The sequence below is a fragment of the Myotis yumanensis genome, unplaced genomic scaffold (assembly GCF_028538775.1).
Source record: "Myotis yumanensis isolate MYYU_CA2020_CCGP unplaced genomic scaffold, mMyoYum1.0.hap1 SCAF_16, whole genome shotgun sequence".
Classification (NCBI taxonomy): domain Eukaryota; kingdom Metazoa; phylum Chordata; class Mammalia; order Chiroptera; family Vespertilionidae; genus Myotis; species Myotis yumanensis.
In genome coordinates this window covers 27,283,673-27,304,369 of record NW_027223767.1, presented here as the reverse complement: position 1 = coordinate 27,304,369, position 20,697 = coordinate 27,283,673, and the positions used below count along the sequence as shown (strand labels likewise).

The window sequence follows — 20,697 nt, the reverse complement described above, 5'->3', positions numbered from 1 at the left end:
TTTTAATTCACATCATTATCTCAATTAATTCCCCCAGAAGACCATATACGTTTATGGGACTCAATGAAATCGATCAAGTATTCAAAAGATCTAGCCTTGTTCACAAACAAAATCATTAACTCCAGAGACTACAAGTAGAACATTAAAAACAAAGAGGTAAGTGGAGGGGTGAACCCTTCAGGGGAGCTTCCATCTGGAATAGGAACAAGGAAGGACAAGGATCAGAGAGGGCGAGGAGTTTACTGGGGATTACAATCTGAAGTTGGGCTCCCTGCTTGAACCCAGGAGGGAATGTGAGTCTTCTCAGCTTGTCAAAGGAGAAATAAGAAGGTTGTGTCGCCCATTGCCTGGGACTACAGTTATGGCCCAGGGAGAACACACATTCACCTTATAAACAGTAACTGAGCCCAACATCACTGCTTGGGGCTTGGATCTTGGCTGTTCCCAATATCACCATGGAGCAGGAGCATAAGCCCCTATTAAAGATTTGGTTGGACTGGGAGTCCTAGGTGGGGTGGAGGGCTGAGGAGAAGCACCACCGGAATCTTTAGATAAGGAGGAGAGAAGAGAGTGGTATGGAAGGAGGGGGAGAAAGAGAGGAAAGTCTCAAGAAAAGTAAGTATACATTAAATGTTTAAAGTACAAGGACACCTAATCCTAGGTAAATGTAAAGAGGAATATAATGAACCAAAAAAAGAGAGAAAACTATAGTTCATTTTCATAACTGAACATAAAAAATTTAAATAGAATAGGTAAAAATTGTATTACTAATGTATTTGCAAAGACCACTAGGAATGCAATGATGGTTCAACATCAGAAAATCTATGAGTATAATCTATCACACAAATAGATTAAAGGAATGAAACTAGACTATTAGCTCAATAGATGCAGAATACTTGATAAATTTCAACACACAGTCTTGATTTTTAAAAAGATCTGTTACACTTATTGTATCTACAAGGTGGAAGTATCATGTAAAGGTACTGCCCATCCCTTCCACCTCCCATGTCCAGTGATGTCATGTAGGTTATTGGGAACTGGCCATGACAGGAGTATTTACACCAAAGAAATCAATAAATACTACAAATCAAGGCTTGATTTAATGTCTTGTTGGTTGTTTAGACTTTAACAAAGGATGCAGAAAACATTAATAATGCATATTAAGCAAAAAGGAGTGTTGTGTCTATAGCTGTTATGCTGTGACTAGCATAGACACTCGAGGAAGTATTCCATAGAATTAAACATTGTTATCCAACTTAGCAAAGGAGTCGCTCAAATTACAGATGAGCAAGTGGATCTGTAACATGCATCTTGGTTGTTTCACTTTGTCCCACTTATTAACATAAATAAAAATATCCACCACATCTATGTGTAAACTACACTTACTCATCCGCTGCAGCCATAGGTTGGCCACAGATACAGGAGTTCAGCAAAATTCAAGGAAAGCATTTTGTGAGAATCAATCAGCCAAATGGAATTTACAAGAAAGGGTATTTCATATTTTATTCTTAATTACATATTTTATTTTTATTATTATATTATTTGTAAGTTGTATGCCACACAGCCATTAATCAATAAACTTTATAAGTATATTACGTATGTAATTATTTTTCCAGAAGAAGCCTGGAAGGGCCACATTGAAATTACATAGGAAATGAAACTGTTGGAGACAGAAAATAGTAGTCTAGTAATTTATTAATCCTGGAGAATTGGGCATTGCTAGGAGAGAAGAGATAAGTGAGGAAAAAGGCAACACAAACTAGGATTTTTTTAATAGAGAGCAGTGGTGGGAGAGAGGCAAGGTTTTTGTGCAGTTACCAGGAGGGATTTGGGTAAAGAAATCTTTGTATATTTTGCTGTGAAATGTACTCTAATTCCCCTTTGAGGGACTTTAGTAAAAATTTACATTGTTTTCATCTGTTTAGATGTTTGTGTTTCTTTCGAATAAATACCTAAACTTAGATGGGCCATGAAGCCGTTGAATTATGTTTACATTACACAAGGTAATTTGATAATGAAATTATGTGGAGTTAATCTGGGTTCACTGTAAACAAATTCTGTCCAACTCACCTTAGGATAGGGTAGTCACACCAATATACCTTGAAATAACAACAAAAGCAACAATAATACAACTGTTTCTACGATTAAATATTGTTTTTATATTATTGGTATTCTTTTCATGGATTAATGAACTTAATCATAACAACACCCTCATGAGGCAGACAGAAATAATATATCTTCATCTTACACATCAGAAAGCAAACCTGAGAAGTGGAGTAACTTGCTCCAAAGCACATAGCTAGAAAGGTCTAGTCAGATCAGAAGCCAGGCACTCAAGCTCCGAAGGTGGCCCTGTTAGTGTGTTAACAGTGCTAAGCTACAAAATCACCAAGCAGAAGCAATACAGCAGAATACTCATCTTGCTCTTCATTTCTAAGAATTGATTTCACTGCTATCACAGACATTACTCTAAAGATAGCTCTCTGTCAGGCGGCGGGAAAGCTGCCTGTATCTGATTTTGTTGTCTAATTCCATAAAAGCATTTATTGAGCATCTGGTTGTTCAACGGAATGTCGCAGCCATTTCAGGAGAGACGGAGATGAATAAAACATGACTCCACCGCCGAGGAGCTTAAAATACAGATACTCACTGTTTTTATCACTCTTTTAAATGAAGTCGAGAGAAAAATCAAATATGTCATAAAACTGGGACAGGATTTAAAATAATGCAAATTTAAAAAGCTCCTGACAGTTTTCACCAAGATTTTGAAACTAAGAAGCATGGCAGAGACAAATGCAAAGGTTGGCGTTACATTCAAAACCAAGTGCATAAATACGCGACTGGGAAAAAAAATCTGCTTTTATGGCAGCTTTTACATAACATATCTAGAGATTTTAAGGTTAACCTCAGGACTCAAGCGCTATTCACATCTGTGAGGTGCTCGTAGGTTAGAGTGATAGAAATAACAGGACTGGAACGATAGGAGAGCTTTTTGTTCTGGGCGTTGTGGTAGTCAGCCGTCGGGGCAGTAGTCTCTTAGGTTCAGGCTGTGACATTCATTAAGAGGGACATTGAAGAAAGCGACTGGGACAAATGAAAAAGGACAACTCAACCAAGTCACAGGAAGAATGTCTGAGGGAACGGGGATGTTAAGCCTGGACAAGGACGACTCAGAGAGCATAGGGAATCAGATTCCAAAGGACTTGGAGGATTGTCATATCAACCTCGGAGCTGCCTCAGAGGCAAACCAACCAGTCCCCTTGAAGGTTATTTCAGGTTAGCAGAGAAAGTTCGAAGGTTGAGCTATAAACAAGTGGATTTGGCTTCCCTGGGCTCCAGAAAGAGCTCCCAGAGAGGGTGTTGTGAGGAGGATGGTGTGTGTGTGGAATCGGGTGGGGGGGGGCGGGCTTTGGAACTGCCCCAGGTTGAAAGCATCTTCCAACATTCAATCCCATGACTTCCAAAGGCACAAACAGTTCCCAAAAGCTTTAAAACACACACATACAGGAAGAAGGTCATAGTTTCCCCAATATGCAAAAACTACCCAATTAACATGAGTAGTAAGTATCTTTCTATTTCTCTTAGAGGCAAATGTAACAGTGACATTTAGGTCATGAAAGGAGAAGAAAGAAGTGGCCTGGATGCATAGAAAGCCAGGAACTATGGGCCTGAGTCCCGGATTCCACTCCAGGGAGAACAGGGGGCTGTGTTGATATGAAGAAGAGAACAGAGAAGGAATATAAGACTGATGCTGGATGCAACTTTAATCCTCACCTGAGGATATTTTCCTATTGATTTTTAGAGAGAGTGGAAGGAAGGGGGAGAGACAGAGAGAGAGAAACATCAGTGTGAAAGAGACACATGGATTGGTTGCCTCCTGCACGGACCCCGACCAGGGCTGGGGATCGAGCCTGCAACCGAGGTACGTGCCCTTGACTGGAATCAAACCCAAGACCCTTCAGTCCTAGGGCTGGTGCTCTATCCACTGAGCCACACTGGCTTGGGCTGGATGCAACTTTAAGTCCTTCAGTACAATGCCCAGCAGTCATAAACTAAGCAAACACAGTGGGCAAACCCTTTCCTGAGCTGATGACTAGAAACAGGACAAATGACTGTGGCCTAAATGCTGAGAGGGAGCCCTGCCTCTGGAGTGCGGGCAACGGACCTTGGACTTCGCTGCAGAGAGCATACGGCCTTGAGGAAAAGGAGGGTAATGCAGCCGGGACACAAGAATATTCTGGGACAGGGATCTCCAGGTAATTTACAGAAACCAACTTGATGTCATTAGCAAGCGAACACCAAGAAGTGGAATATTTAGAGAGCATCCCACCAAGGCCAGAGGCAGCCACAGGGGCCAGGGGAAGCAGCTGGGATGTTTAGCCTGGACAAGGTTCTACCCTTGCTGACTGCAGGGGGAAGAGGAAGGGACTGAGACCCAATCCAAGCAGAACTCAGTGGAGAGTCAAGAAGGCTTCAAGGGAACAGACCTTGGCCTAGCTGACCACAGCCCCGATGAAATCCCTACCACGCCATGCAATTTATTAACAGTTGTTTCTTCCCGCTAACCAACCAGCGTCCACTAGTCTCAGGCATTCTGTCTGACTTATTTCATTAACATTTCCTTCTTTTTCTGGAGTGGTCGGAGCCCCAGAGAATTTCTCTCTCCTCCCTCCTCCAGCCCCTCCCCCACCAGTGGGGCATTGAATGAGAGCCAGAGTGTTGTCTGCGTAAAGAGAAATTGCAAAACCACAAATTGCAGAAAATCGTTACTGCCAAAACTCGAAAGGAACACACAATATCACCAGGCCTCTTAAAAAGCAATTGCGCATTTTACGGGCCTCTGGATAATTCAGGTTCATTTGGCAACTTTCTCACCCCTACCACCCAGAAGACAATCCTCCTCCACCAGAGGCCGTGGCCCCAAAGACTATGTGTGGTTGAAAAGAAACAAAAATATGTGGGCTCGAGTCTTTCCCGGGGCCCAATGTGGCCCAGTGAGGTTCTGTTTTCTTCTATGATGCAGTATTAATGTTAAGGCCCAACGTTTGCCCTCAGAGACCCAGGGACTCCCACTAAAACAGTAATCTGATCAAAAATCCCTAAAAGATACAAAACATCCTTGGATGGGAACATCTTTCGGAAACACATCATCTGATGTGATCCTCACAGCAACCCTTCGATGGAAGCAGGAACAGCATTTTCCTTTCCCCTCTTCCCACCCGTAATAAAGATTCTTAGAAACGAAGGGGTTAGTAACATTCCCCCAAAGCATCCAGTTTCTAAGGGGTTGATCAGGGACTCAGACAGGAGCCTTCTGATGTTTGGTCATGAGTTTCCTTCCATCACCTGCCCTCTTTCGCTCTGGAGATACATCTTTATTAGTGGTTCTCAACCTTCCTAATTCCTCGACCCTTTAATACAGTTCCTCATGTTGTGGTGACCCCCCGACCATAAAATTATTTTCGTTGCTACTTCATAACTGTAATTTTGCTACTGTTATGAATCGTAATGTAAATATCTGATCTGCAGGATGTATTTTCATTGTTATAAACTGAACATAATTAAAGCATAGTGATTAATCACAAAAACAATATGTAATTATATATTCAATATGTGTTTTCCCATGGTCTTAGGCGACCCCTGTGAAAGGGTCATTCGACCCCCAAAGGGGTCTCGACCCACAGGTTGAGAACCGCTGGTCTATATCTATTCCTTCCTGACTTGGCTAAGATTATCCTCCCTCAGTGGCCTCGGGTTTTATGGGGCCCATACACTTTTCCAGGGCCTTTACTTTGAAAGCTTCCAGCCATTCACCTAGATCAGGGCTCCTCTGAATGGGGCGCTGATGAGGCCGTTAACATTTGCATTGGTTGTCTAATGCAATCATCATTAGGAATAATGTCAGCCCCAGGAGGGGCTGATCCAGTCCGGTTGCCAAAAAGAACCCAAGTCACAATTGCCTGGTGATTTTAATGTGTTTCCATGACGCCACGGGTCAGACCAAGTTTCTACCAGTTGTGCAGAGATGATGAGAAAGAGGTATGTTGTCCCATTTTGTCTGGAGAGTGTAAACTCCTGGCCCACATGTTCTTCTCAGAATATTTACTAGTATAAGAGGTCACCAACCACTTTGTATTTCCCTGAGAAAAAAACGCGAAAATAAAGCAATCACAAATTCACCCCTCTAAGGTGAAATGGCTGCCTTCTCCCCTCCCCACCCCTCAAATCCGGGACAATAAAGGTGCTTTCCACTGAAACTGTGACAAAGAGATCTTGAGGTAATTGTCATAAATGTGTTTCCAGTTGCGTATTTGCACAGAATGATTTAAAATGCTGCTTTAAATTGCCATCCATCTAATGTTCACCATGAACACATAGCAACTATTTTTTAGGATTTAAAATTAAATCCTTAAAAAGCAGTGGTAAACCTACATAAGCAGAAACTGTGTGATGAAAATGCTACGAAATAAACAAAGTAAACACAGACACTTTCTCCTGAACAGTTTCCACATTCAAAAGAGAAAATACGGTCAAAGGTTAACACTTGTACAAATAAAATACTCATGATAGTGCTGCTCATAAAAGTCTAACATGACTCCATCCATGTAAGCTGCTTAAAATATTCATAATATGCAGGTGTCTTGACAATGCAATACAGACCACAGCAATATCATGCAGAGACTGACTTTCTAAAATATCCCTGTGAATGCTTAATACTTTGATGTAATATTTGAGTGGTTTTAAGGATGAATGTTTCTTGTGCTGATGTTTGAATATCTGTATGTAGCACTGGGATCAATTTATTCCAGAGAGAATATAAACTTTATTTTTATTAAAAAGAGGCAAGAAACATTCTCATACTCATTCCCAATTATTCCCAATCACGTAGACCAACCTCTAAAATACTCAAAACTCACTGCTCAAACCCGGTGTAATTTTATTGGGTCTTTAGAATAGAGGGAGTTTGGAATTTGGGTACGGACACTGGGAATGCCAAGAGTAAAGCAACATAATAGATTCGTTCTAGAAAGAACACTGGTTTACAGAGCAGCCTCAATGCAATACACACGGGAAGGAATTATCAAGATACCGACAATGCTATTCAACCTGAAACAGCCTGTGACTGCGAGGAGCAGCTGGGCAGAGAGTAATAAATTCGGCAGCCATGGGAGAGAACCTGCATAATCAAATGTTTGCTGTCCGAGGGTCATAATGTCTAAAAGAATATTGCCTAATTTTTCCTCTGCACTTTATCTAAAAAATATTTTTTTAAATTATCTTTATTGATTTCAGAGAGGAAGGGAGAGGGAGAGATAGAAACATCAATGGTGAGAGAAAATCATTGATTGGCTGCCTCCTGCGCACCCCCTACTAGCGATCAAGCCCACAGCCCAGGCATGTGCCCTTGACCGAAATCGAACCTGTGACCCTTCAGTCCATAGGCCAACACTCTATCCACTGAACCAAACTGGCTAGGTCTCCTCTGCACTTTTTACTAGCTTTTTAGATGCAGTATAGGCGCAGATCAAGTGCAATTTGCTTCTCAAACAGTTTATAAAGTGCTCTGCAGTGCTATACTGATCAAGGGTAGGGAAGGTAGTTCCAACCGTGGCTGTGTTTGGGAAGCCGGACTTTAAAAGTGGAACGATGTGAGAGGGACCCTTAACGATTGGGAGGTTTTCAGGATGATAGCGGAGAAGTAGACATTGCAAGGAGGAAATGTACTTACATTTTGCTGCAGGTGAAGTGTCTGTCTTTGAAGGGTAGCCTCTGAAACAGAGAGAGAAAAGTGCATTACAAAATTGTACAGTAACCACCTCAAAATGAAAAAGAGTGAATTGCCCTTGAAGGTCCAGCCACTGACTGAGAAAAATGAGAAATCTAGAGATGAAAACATATTTAATGGGAAACTTCTTAGAGGTATAAGAAGCTTTAGCCCAGAGAGAAAACACGGGAGTAACGGTAGCATCTCATTTCATGCTCAGCTCCCAGCCCTGCACATCCTAGAGTTTCGAGATCACTCGAGGCTGACGTTGTCTTCCAGGTGCGATCCTGGCAAGAGGAAACCTGAGGGTCTAGGGCCCCGTTCAACGGCTTAAAGCAGCGGTCGCCAACCTTTCGGACCTCACGGACCACCAGTTGTCGACCGCTGGCTTAGAATCATCCTTCTCTTGCTTCTGGTTCATACGGACATTGGACATGTTCTTGTAGGCCCAGTTCTAACACATTGTTCCGCTAAATGAAACTCCTCCTAAAGGCTATGATTTTCTCAATTCGTGCTTGTTGAGATAAGTGGACAAGTTTCTTTTCCAAGAAACAGAGAGTGTTTCTGGGGAGCAGTGTTTTCAGAAGGCAGTGAAAAGAGAGAAACAATTAGACTGTCTGTGCTTGAGAGGCACTTGCCAATTGTGTAGGCCAGTGGTCAGCAAACTCATTAGTCAATAGAGCCAAAATATCAACAGTACAATGATTGAAATTTCTTTTGAGAGCCAAATTTTTAAAACTATATAGGTAGGTACATTGTTATTAACTTAATGAGGGTACTCCTGAGCTGGCCTTTGCTAAAAATGTCCTCAATCTGAGGGGTCAACCTCAGCGAATGTACCCCCACTTCTTCTAATGCCACTTCTTCAAAATAAACTCGCCCAGGCCGAAAACCGGCTTCTGTGCATGGGCCATGAAGCTTCAATGGCACTGTACGTGCGCGCCCGCACGTGGTATTTTGTGGAAGAGCCACACTCAAGGGGCCAAAGAGCCGCATGTGGCTCACGAGCAGCAGTTTGCCGACCACTGGTGTAGGCAATTATTCAGTGTGGCACTATCCCACCACAACTCCGCTTGCTTCCAAATCCATTATTTTTTTTAAATCTACCACAGTTATATCCAAAGGAGTGCTTTTCAGGGGAGTAGGTCTAACAGGGGATGTCAGGTAAGTCCCCATGATTGGTGTGAACTCTTCGCATTCTGAGACTCAGACAATTCCAGGTCATCTCCAGGACTGAACACTGTCACAGGGTCCTCAGACCTAGAAAAAGTTCTTGTCATGCTACCCACATGGGTCTGGATAAGTCAGCTTGGTCACTTCAGCGGGCAATATTTTTCCAAACTCTGCAATTTGTAGTAATAGTGTGATCAGCAAATCGATAGAAATTATGTTGGTGGCTACCTCAAAGAATCACGGTAAGGGTTAAAGAAGATAATATGTTTAAAGTAGTGGCATAAGTTGGCTCACAGTGGGGACTGGGTAAATGTTTCCTGGTGTTTCTACTGTTCTTGTTATTCTTACTATCAGAAGGCCAGTCTGGAAAACCAAATAAGAAGATAAGTCTATGACAATGGAGCTAGGAAGGTGGCTATGGAGAGAGTCTTGCTTGGGTAAGGAATCTCCACTCTTGGCAGTCAAAGCCCTAATGTTGTCCCACATTTCTCTCCCAGATTGCCTACCTCTCATCTCCATGCCTCCCACTGCTGAGTATAATTGAGTCAGAGCATCATCCCACATGGGAAAAGTCCCCAAATGCTTTAGAAAGCCACGTGGTTCCTCATTTACTATCCACGGACACGGTTGGGGGTGAGGCTCCTAGACTTACCAACTGCTAAATTACGGAACTGCTGGGCCCAGGAAGGAAAGGGGTAATTTTTCTTTCACAGTGTTTTTCACAAGTTCTTTACTCGGATACATTTCTATCGAGCTGACCTTTTTAGCTGAATCCTACGGTGTGGCTTAGCAAGGTGTTCTATGCGGCACTGACTGGAAGAAATTTGGAACATCGGTCTGACCTCCCTGCATGACATCCACAGCTCTCCCACTCACCCCTCCAAACTCCTCTGAAATTGTGGACCCTTTGGCTCCCCGGAGGGACTTGTTGCTAGGAAACAAATGTAGAACGCTCTCACCTAAGGAAAGTTTTCACTACTGCCTCCGATAGCGGGTTCTTCTGTAGCCATGAAAGTATTAACAAAGAAAACCATCTGTTTCCATCCACAAATTCATTGGACAAGAGCTCTTCACTAGGGCAAGTTTCACTGCACTATCATTGATTACTTTGAACACTACTCAGCGCTGCCCTTGAGACTGCATTATGTAGCTTAATGTGCTGGTACCGATTTTTCTTGGGTCACAAAATAAATAAAGCCATTACGGACAATGGGGTGGTGAGGTCTCACAGGCTATAGAGGGACAGAAAAACTCACCTTTGCTCTTCTAGGCTTCTTTCTACATTAGAAAAAGAAAAGCCTTAATTCTTAAAGGAGAAAGAGGGTCATTAAACTTACTAACTCATTTGCTAAAAGTGTATTGAGTGCCTGGTATACGGAGGACATTGAGCTAGACCCGAATAATGCATTCATTCCCTGCCCTCGTGATAATGTCTGTCTGGTTGGAGAGACCAGTAGACAATTTGGAGGGAGCATATGATTTACTTACTTATTTAAGATTTTTTATTGATTTTTAGAGGGAAAGGAAGGAAGGTGAGAGAGAGAAAGGGAGAGGGAGAGGGAGAGGGAGAAGGAGAAGGAGAGAGAGAGAGAGTTGTGAGAGCATAACATCTGTTGGCTGCCTCCTGCATGCCCCCTACCGAACTGAGCTTGCAACCCGGACATAAGCCCTGACTGGGACTGGAACCAGTAACCTTTTGGTGCACAGGACAACACCCAACCAACTGAACCACACTGGCCGGGGCAGAGCACATGATGATTTAATACAAAATTACAAGGTAGTCAGTGAGGAGGGGAGGTGGTTTTTGATGTTCCAATTTAGAAAAAGAATTCTGGGAAGTCTAACGGGGGCAGTGTTGGGATAATATCGGAAGAAAAATTCATGTTTAACAATAAAAACAGCTAACATTGCTGACTGCAATTGTTGTTTATGCTTATGAAATCACACATGCATGCATACACTTTTGTACATATTCATATATTATTAAAATTTTTTCAACAAAACAAGGTTATGCTATATGGTTTTCTATAATATGGAAATTATTCTCTTGATATTTTCATGGCCATCCATTCTAAATAGTTATTTATGGATCTCCTCTTTCTTTAGGGGCTAAGTAGAACCCATTTCATGGACATGCCCTAATATATTGCACCCAGCCATATTGATGAACATTTAAGTCGCTTGTGAATTTTTGCTATTCAACGAGTTTGCAGAAAGCATTTTGAACATTTATTTTTGGACTCATGCTCTTACACCGTAGGGTAGTTCTTAGAATGCTGAGAACTTTATAATAGGGTGTATACAGCTTATTACTAGATGGAGAGTCCAAATTACTCTTCAAGAAGGTCAAACTCATTTATCCTCTACCAACAATAAGATGCATCTTCCACATTTATTTTTTGCTTTGCACTCATAATTTCTATTTCTTTGAGATTTTCCTCTTTATGGCATAATTCTTCCATCTGAGCTTCAAGACACTTAATTCCATTTCCAAGAAAGTTTTTGAGTTCCAAGAACTCTTTCTTTTTCTCAGATTGCTCCTTTGTAATAAGTTCTCTGGTCTCCCTAGGAACTCACATTATTTTCTTTTAGCGTTCTTTTTATTGCTTCCCTTAAGGGTACTCGCAAGAGTCATCTGTTCTGATTATGTTGCTGTTTCCTCCTTCAGTCTGCCGACTCTCCTATAATGCTTTGTGCATTTTCTCTTCCCCACGGCTACTTGTCTGCACACACCCAGATCTCCTGACTCATAAGAGAGGAGGGGTCCTCAGCTCATATGCAGGTAGGCTGTTGGGGTCTCTTAAGTAATAGTGGGTCTGCAAGAGGTGAACAGTAAAGGGCGACTCTTTCCTTGGTGAATGGGCTGATAGGCTAGGACAGTGGTCAGCAAACTGCGGCTCGCGAGCCACATGCAGCTCTTTGGCCCCTTGAGTGTGGCTCTTCCTAAGCCTTAGGAGTACCCTAATTAAGTTAATAACAATGTACCTACCTATATAGTTTAAGTTTAAAAAATTTGGCTCTCAAAAGAAATTTCAGTCGTTGTACTGTTGATATTTGGCTCTGTTGACTAATGCGTTTGCCGACCACTGGCCAGGACCCTTCAACTGAGTGGAATGAGGGAGGCCTCCAAGCTCTCCTGATCCTACTAGCAAATGCAGAGTGTAAGCTCTCTCTTCAACTTACAGACAACTGATGTATTTATTAGTTGTGGCCTTCTCAAACGCCAAACACAAAGCAACAGCAGCGAGTCCAAAAAATGACTCCCAAATCAACAAAGAAATGTCCATACTGACCCCCAGCTGGCACGCCAGAGCAAGCACAGACTCTAGTCTTTAGGACGAGGACACTAAGAAACCCCCAGAAGCGTGGCTCCCCCAGAAAGCATGCCAGGAATCTTATGAATTGTATTCTGTCTTTCATATGGGGATATTTTGGCAAAATAATTTTATTGTGCACACTATTCAAATAATATGTTAATTATCAATAGCAAAAAAAGTAGATGGTAGGTACTCTTTTGGCCAATAATGTATTTACTTATCAAGTACATATCATATTGAAAATGTGTTCCAGGTGTTAGACATATAACACGGACAAAACGTGGTGATTATTTTACCACCGAGATGTTTGCAGTCTGTCTATTGCATGAGAAACTTATTCTCTTAATAGTATTTTAAGAAAATGACCGACTCCAAATTTCCAAGGACATGCAGTAAGTACCATGGCAGTGCTACACCTGGGATAGTATCAGGAAAATAGATGTTTTTCCTCAATCAGCTTAAGTTAGATTTGTTCAAAGAAGGCTGGTAACGAGGTTGTGAAGAAAAGAAGTTAAATGATCAAGTAAGTTTGTGAAATACTAAAGATAGTTCAATTGGTCTTTTTCTTATAACATTGTTTTCAGAGCTTTTAATAGTCTAATCTTTATTACAAATTCCAGAGAGGGGGTAGCATTCCAAATGTATGTGACCAATGAACCCATCTTGAGAAACATTTTGAGGGACACACTTGTAGAACTATGGCCCAGGTGATTCAGGGGAGCTTTCCTCGAGGGGCAATGTTGGAACTGAGATTCTAAGATGAACAGGATGAGCTAGAAGAGGTGGGAAAGGGCATTCTTGTCAGAGGAACAGCATGTGCAAAGGCACAAAGACAGGGCATGAGCCGAGGTAATACTAAGATTCTCAAAATAGCTAGACCAAAAGATGTCACATGAAAAAGTAATCAGAAGTGGGGAGAGAGATGAGCAAGAGTCCGTCTAGTGCAATCATTCCATCCAGATAAAGGTTTGAATTTTACCCTGAAAACCAGGAAGGGTATTTAAAGGTTTCTAAAATAAAGGAGAAGTCCGAATGGATTTGCTTTGTCAAAAATACCACCCTGGTATCAGTATATCTGTGAACTGCAGCAAGGACAGCCTAGAGAAAGGATGAGTAGTTGGGATGATTTATTGAACTAATCCAGATATCAATGCCAAGGGACTGAAGTAGAGGAGAAAGGTAGGTAGGTAGGGAGAGAGAGAGAGAGAGAGAGAGAGAGAGAGAGAGAGAGAGAGAGAGAGAGGTCGATGATAGATAGATAGAAAAGGGGCTAAGGAGAGTGCAGAATCAGGTGTCCAGTTGGATGTGGGGGACTAGGTGGGTGATACAGTCACTTAGGGAGGAGGAGCAGGCTTGGATTGAACCTAATGACTCTTTAGGGCAGTGATGGCGAACCTTTTGAGCTCGGCGTGTCAGCATTTTGAAAAACCCTAACTTAACTCTGGTGCCGTGTCACATATAGAAATTTTTTGATATTTGCAACCATAATAAAACAAAGACTTATATTTTTGATATTTATTTTATATATTTAAATGCCATTTAACAAAGAAAAGTCAACCAAAAAAATGAGTTCGAGTGTCACCTCTGACACGCATGTCATAGGTTCGCCATCACTGCAGTCTAGGGGGTAGAATTCAGGCAAGAAGAGATGTAGGCCTAATCCCAAAGCTGTAGCCGACATTTAGACATTGAATTTGAAGAGCTGTTAGGATGTGTAACTGGTAAGACCCTAATAGGTAAATCTATTAGAGATAACAAGAGTAATTATTCCTCAGGAAATACAGGTCCTAGTTAGAAGTTCTATACCCAAACTCCCTCAACGGACAAAGATAAGTATGGATTAATTTTAAACAAACATCACATGGTGAAAAAAATATTATTTAAAATCCAAACTGCCTTCTACAGGGGGATGAACTTATGTGCATCAGTGGGAAAATAAATCTCTCTATCAAGGTTTCTCAGTCTTGGTACTGTTGACATTTGGTGGCAGATAATTCTTTGTTGTGCAGATGGCCCTGTGCATTCTAGGATGTTTAGCAGCATCCCTGGCCTCCACCCACTAGATGCCAGTATTACACACCCACCCACCCTCCCACTCCCCAGGCGCGACAACCAAACTATCTCCAAACATCGCCATTGATTGCCCCGAGTGCACCTCTGCCTGCACGCCCCCCCGCACCCCCCCCCCCCCCGGCCCCATTGAGAGTCACTGCTCTGTGCTTTCCCTTTGACATAATGTGGTATGTGGTGGAATTTGGAACAGCTCTACTAATTCCTTTGTGCCACTAAAGGGTGGAACCCAGAGGGGGTGGCCTTTTGTTTAGCAGGATATATTCATGAGTATTTGGAAATGCAACAATGGCCTGGACTGGGAGTGCATGGTGCGGGAGAGATTCTGCTGTAGGAGGAAGTGAATTCTTAAAATAAAGCAAAGGGAGCTGGTTGAGCAGTAGAGAGGCCATGTTACAGAAAGGAGGGCAGGAAAGATTCCTGGTGGCTGGGAGGAGGGGGCCTCTGACTACAAGCTCCACGTTTAACCCCGAGCTATTTACTGGGCTGTGGTAGAAGATGCCTCCATTGTCCTCAAGTCCTAAAGGGGGACCTCATGCCAGATGACTCTGTGGGAATGTTATCTGCCAGGATTTTGCAGAAATTTTAAAGCTTTGTCACTGTCCTCACCATTGTCATCCACTTTTCTTCTTATAGGTCCCTATTTTTCCCTTTCCTTTCACATCTTGTAATAAAAACCTGTTTTTTTCTGAGGGGGGGGGCGCAGGGTGTTAATATCTTGCATGGGAATTGCCAGTAAGCTTAATTTCCTAGTGGGATGCTGAATTTCTGAAGTAGTAAGAGGCCAAAGACGCATTTTAGGCCAGACTAGGCGGAATTCTGCGTCATTAACATCCTTCTCACCTGATTTGTTTGCAGATGGGTAAACTGAGGCTCGAGGGCCACAGTGCTTTGTTCTAGGAGCAGAATTAGACCTTTTGGCTCTTAGTTCTGTGCTTCCCTAACAGAGCGCTGCTGAGGAAACCACCTCTCTCTGATTGGCTGACACTAGTGTCCAGAAAGGTCTCTGATTCCTGTGCCAACAGCTTTCAGGAAATAATCCTGCTGGAATTAAAAAAGAAAAGAAAAAACAGAATAAAAGCTACAGCCTAGCTGGTGTTGCTCAATGGATAGGCACTGACCCAGGGACCAAGAAGTCATGGTTCAATTCCAGGTCTGTGCACATGCCTGGATTGCAGGCTCCACAGTAGGGGGTGTGCAGGAGGCAGCTGTTCAATGATTCTCTGTTATTATTGATGTTTCTATCTCTCTCCCTCTCCCTTCCTCTCTGAAATAAAAAAAGTATATATTAAATAAATAAATAAATGAAATAAAATAAAGCTACATAGCTAAGGTTCACTCCGAGGATATCTTAAGGCTCCACTTATACTCAACTCTTTCCTCCACAATATCGTTAAAATATTATCTGGTTCCAAATATTTTCTACTTCCAAACATTTCTTTTCCAATTTCTATCATCTGTCTAGAGACTCATAAAACCCTTTCATGCCTCATAGGCAACTGTCCAAACCTTTTTAATTAAATCATAGATTTTTAAGAATTAATTATTCAAATGTCAAAGAAATGGGTTTTGGCAAGGAACAGAGTATCTTTCAAATCTGCTGTAGATAATATGAAAGCTGATCCTTGGCCAGTGCTTACCTAGCCATCAATTTTAATAAATCATTTCCTTTGAAGTCACTTACAAAAACTGATGAAGTCCCTATACATAAAATCTGAAAATCGCACTGAAGTTCCATCTCACAAAAGGTGGCCTCAGTTGATGTTGCTCTAAAACTCAACAGAAGAGCAGTGGCTCAAATTCTACATGAATCAGAGCATGAGCTCAGGCAACTTCTTATTCACCTACTAGAGGCCCGGTGCACAATATTCGTGCACTGGGGGAGGGGGCAGGGGAGGCCCCCTCAGCCCACCCTGCACCCTCTCGCAATCTGGGATCCCTTAGGGGATGTCCACCGAGGTGTCCTTAGTGCTACTGCGGAGGCAAGAGAGGCTCCCACCATCTCCTCTGAGCTCACCTGCCGTGAGCCTGGGTTCTGGCCGAGCAGGGCTCCCCTTGTGGAAGCACACTGACCCCCAGGGGGCAGCTTCTGCATTGAGCGTCTGCCTCCTGGTGGTCAGGGCGTGTCATAGCAACCAGTCATTCTGCCGTTCGGTAGATTTGAATATTAGGATTTTATTATATAGGATTTATCTCTGCAGCATCTAACAGAATACTCAACCCAGTGGCTCACCAGTAGATGGCAACTAAAGAGATACACCTTCAGCTTTCTCCAGCAACCGGATTCTGTCCACTTAGCAGCTATCCACACCGACACTGCCTCTATCACCCATACCCATGTCCAAGACCAGCTACGGAATTTGTGGGGCTCAGACTACAATGAAAAGGCGAGGCCTCTTGCTATGAAATTACTAAGAACTTCAAGGCAGTGACGACAGAGCATGAAACTAAGCACAGGGTCCTGCAAGACACATCAGGTGCCTGCCCACGGAGCTGGTCCTGTCTGTGCCCAGCCAGCGTCCTAGACTTCTGATTCCTTGATGCCTGCTAATTGTGCCTGTGCCAACTGAAAAGCCATACTTAAGCTGTCCTTGGCCACTTCTTTCCTGTCTCAACAAGACCCCTTCTTCTTGGGTCCATGCCCTTCCATCCTCCTTGTCTTTGTCCCTTTTGTTGTGCTTTCTGGACGCTGTTCTAAGGTGAGAGCTCACCTCTGTCTCCTCCTCAGTCCATCTTCTCACCAGAATGGAGACAAGGCTTTCCCATCTGCACAGTTCTCTCCAAGGACACACCACTATTGTATCTACTTCCCAAACACAACTGCATAGAGGGGCAGGATCTATCTGCCCTTGAGCCCCAGCAACTCTTCCAGACCATTTGTTATGTTGCTCTTGCCCACCTACTTAATTGCACCTCCTTTTCCGCATCCACTGCTCACGTGGCTCTCTTCTGCCTCCCTCTGCCTGTGGCGTGCAGCCCCCAGATTGCCTCTTCTCTCCCACCTTTCTGGGTCATTGTCACGTTTGCATTGATGACCACTCTGGCGCTCCGACCCTGCAGTGCAATGATCTCCACACAGCCACTCATCTTCATTGCCACTCCCTCCAGTCGCTCCCTGGCATACTTCAAAGGGCATTGTTACCTGGAACTACTCCACTTAAAAGATGTACATTCTAACCACTGGACAGCTTCAACAATATAAAAAGCAAAAGCAAACAAATAACAACAAACCAACCAACCAAACAGAAAAAACCCACAGTCCTATTACAGTTTTACCCATCGCCCCTAGCCTTTTTTCCTATGCATAGAAAATTGAAACTGTAAGAGTTTGTGCTGAGTCCTATCCACAAAAATAGAGGGTATGGATTTTGTCTGGGGAACCAGATTAGGGCTGTGTGAAGGGAGTGCTATTTAAACAGAAAGCTGGGGTGGAGCAGCTCATCGAAGGGGAGGGAAGGTCATTATAGGCAAGAAGGCACAGCTTGTACCAAGCTCCTCAGGTAGAGAAGAGCATGTCTTGTTTGAAGACCTAAAAGAAAGCCACTGAGTAAGAATACAATGAGATGAATTACCTGGGTTCAAATCCTAACTTATTGACGTCAGCCTCAATTTCCTCCTCTGCAAATCAGCAATTACATTAGCCTTCCCCTAGGATTGTTGGAAAGATTAAATGTTCCTGTACCGAGAGCACTTAAAACAGCACCTGGCACACAGGGAAGCACTTAAGCGCTTGCTTAACACAGGGAGAAGGTATAGTCTACACAGTCACTGTGGAGAAGAGAAATCTCTTCTGCCTTCGTGTTTTCCCGGTGGAGGCAGCATCTACACCCACACCCATGAGTGAAGGGTATAGACTGCGCACACCTGGCCTCTCTCTCCACTCCCTTACTTTCCCCCTGTGTCCAGGAAGAGGCTGACTTCCTAGATGAGTCTCAACTGGGCTGACTGGGCACTTCAAGTCTCTGCCACGTATCTGTCCCATGCCAGGAGGCTACCTCAGGAATGTCCCCATGGAGGTGACAGAAACACAAGAAAGAGCAAGGCCTCTCGAGTTGTAGACTTAGAAGCACCATACTTGCACTTCTGCTTCATTCTATTACCCAAAGCCAGGCACATGGTCAAGTCCAGAGACAGAGGCAGAGGACACTTCAAAGTTAAATGCCCAAGGGGGTGGATGCAGAGAGGGTCAAAGATCATTCAACCCATCAGCAAGACCTATCAATTCTACCTTAGAAATACTTTCCATACCTGTCCAATACTCCTTCTATCTTATTGCTACCACCACTTCAGTTCACCATGATCTCTTACCTATCACCACCTGACTGCTCTGTCCAAATCTTTCTTGTCCATTCCTTCTCAGACCATTCTCAATGCAGCAACGAGAATCAACTTAAAAAGAAAACCTGCTCTGACCAATTGGTTTCCTATTGTTCTCAGGATAAAGGTGAAAATCCTGAGTAAGGCCTGAATTGTTTTCAATTTTCAATTGAGGGGTTATTTTAAAGCAAATAGGTGAACCCGGTGAAAGGGAGAAAGAGTGAAGAGGGAGTACGGGAAAGAGAGGCTTTGTAATGACTTCCATGTGAGGACAGCCTGGGAGCCCTTTCTCCAACCTCATCTCCTTCCATCCTTTCTTTCACTCTATGTTTGGAACACATCATAATTCCCCAACTTGTACAGTATTTCAAGCCTGTGGGGTCTTACTTGGACTGCTCTGTGTCCAAGTAGAGAAGTAGAGTTCTTTCTCCCTCTGTTTGGTACGGCTTTAAAACCCTCTACCTTATGCCCTAAAAAAAAAGGGAGGAGAAGAGCGCAGATTGGTTTGGCTCAGTGGATAGAGCGTTGGCCTGCGGACTGAAAGGTCTCAGGAAAGAGAGAGAGAGAGAGAGAAAGAGAGAGAGAGAGAAGATTTTTGGAGCAGGAGCAGATTTTTGGAGAGGGGAAGGTGAGGGGGAGGGGAAAGTGAGGGGGAGGGGAAGATGAGGGAGAGAGGAAGATGAGGGGGAGAATTTTTAAAAATGAAAAATCCTGCTAGATTCCATCCAGAGTAGAGTGAACGAGGGTGAATGTTTGGCCATCAGGTGTATTGCCAGACACTGAGAACTCCAGCTTAGCTGATCCAACCTGGGATCCTATATCTGGTTTGGAATTGCACAGACCCAAGGGGCTGTGGGAAGACTAAATTCCTGACTCCTATAGCCTGCCCCTCAGGCTCGGGGCTCCCTGCCAATGGTCCCAAATGGGCTTTCTTCCATAAAGCTTATTTCTGAAATAAAATATGATTTCTTACAGCCATATCTATTCATGATATGGATTTAAGGAACTCTGACCCAGATATCAGTTAAAGAGGAATGGTTTCATTATCTCTAGGCATAGGGCTAGGAGAAGGAAAGAATTTCTTTCAGAGAAATTGTGAGATTTGAGAGGTGAGGTTGGACAGATAGGAACTTAAAATGTTTTGAATACTCTTGAAGTTGAAGTTTGAAAAAAGGCATGATGAGGCTTTTAAAAATTCAACAAAATCAAAGGAAGAAAACCAAGGAGACCAATGCCCTAGAGCAGCGGTTCTCAACCTGTGGGTCTCGATCCCTTTGGCGGTTCAACGACCCTTTCACAGGGGTCGCCTAAGACCATCCTGCATATCAGATATTTACATTATGATTCACAACAGTAGCAACATTGCAGTTATGAAGTAGCAACGAAAATAATTTTATGGTTGGGTCACAACATGAGGAACTGTATTTAAAGGGCCAGGAGGTTGAGAACCACTGCCTTAGAGCAAGCATGTCAAACTTGCAGTCTGCAGGCAGCATGCGGCCCACAACAAATATTTTTGTGGCCCAGCCAATGTAACGGTATGTAAGAAATGTTTTAATAAAAATTTTGTAACTTAATTTTTACAATATCCTGTTATGCATAATTATTAATAACGAACTACAATGTTTGCTAACGACTGATTACTATAATAGTGTTGCATTCATTTCCCTTACTCGCCTTACACGCAGGCACACCATTTCTCTCCACTAATGCTAGCAGCGAATATTTTAGCAACCGATTGTCATGTCATTAGTCTTGTACTGACTTGTTTGGTGTGTGCAACAGGAAATATTTCACTTTAGAAGAACAAGAAAAATAGGTTTATTTGCATTACCCCTATTAATTTGTGCAGTTACTCAGTGTCTGGTAAGTTAATGTTCAAGAAAAAATATTAATTTTTATTAAAATGTTCTATTATCTTATGTTAACGATTACTCATTTACTTCAGCCCTTTGTATTCAGCACATCTCTATCACAATAAACCTACGTTTCTATGAAATTGAAGCTTTTGTTTCTTTGTGACCCACATAAACTTAAGCCTTGTTTATTTGGCCC

General features: G+C 42.9%; 1 protein-coding gene across 1 annotated transcript in view; it reads right to left on the bottom strand.

Moving 5' to 3' along the window:
- The window catches only part of ANKFN1 (ankyrin repeat and fibronectin type III domain containing 1), a 286,284-nt gene that overhangs the window by 223,356 nt on the left and 42,231 nt on the right, over positions 1-20,697 (bottom strand). The window contains exon 2 of the mRNA XM_070394069.1: positions 7,730-7,770. Coding sequence (XP_070250170.1) covers positions 7,730-7,770 — 41 coding nt within the window. The remainder of the gene's footprint in view (positions 1-7,729; positions 7,771-20,697) is intronic.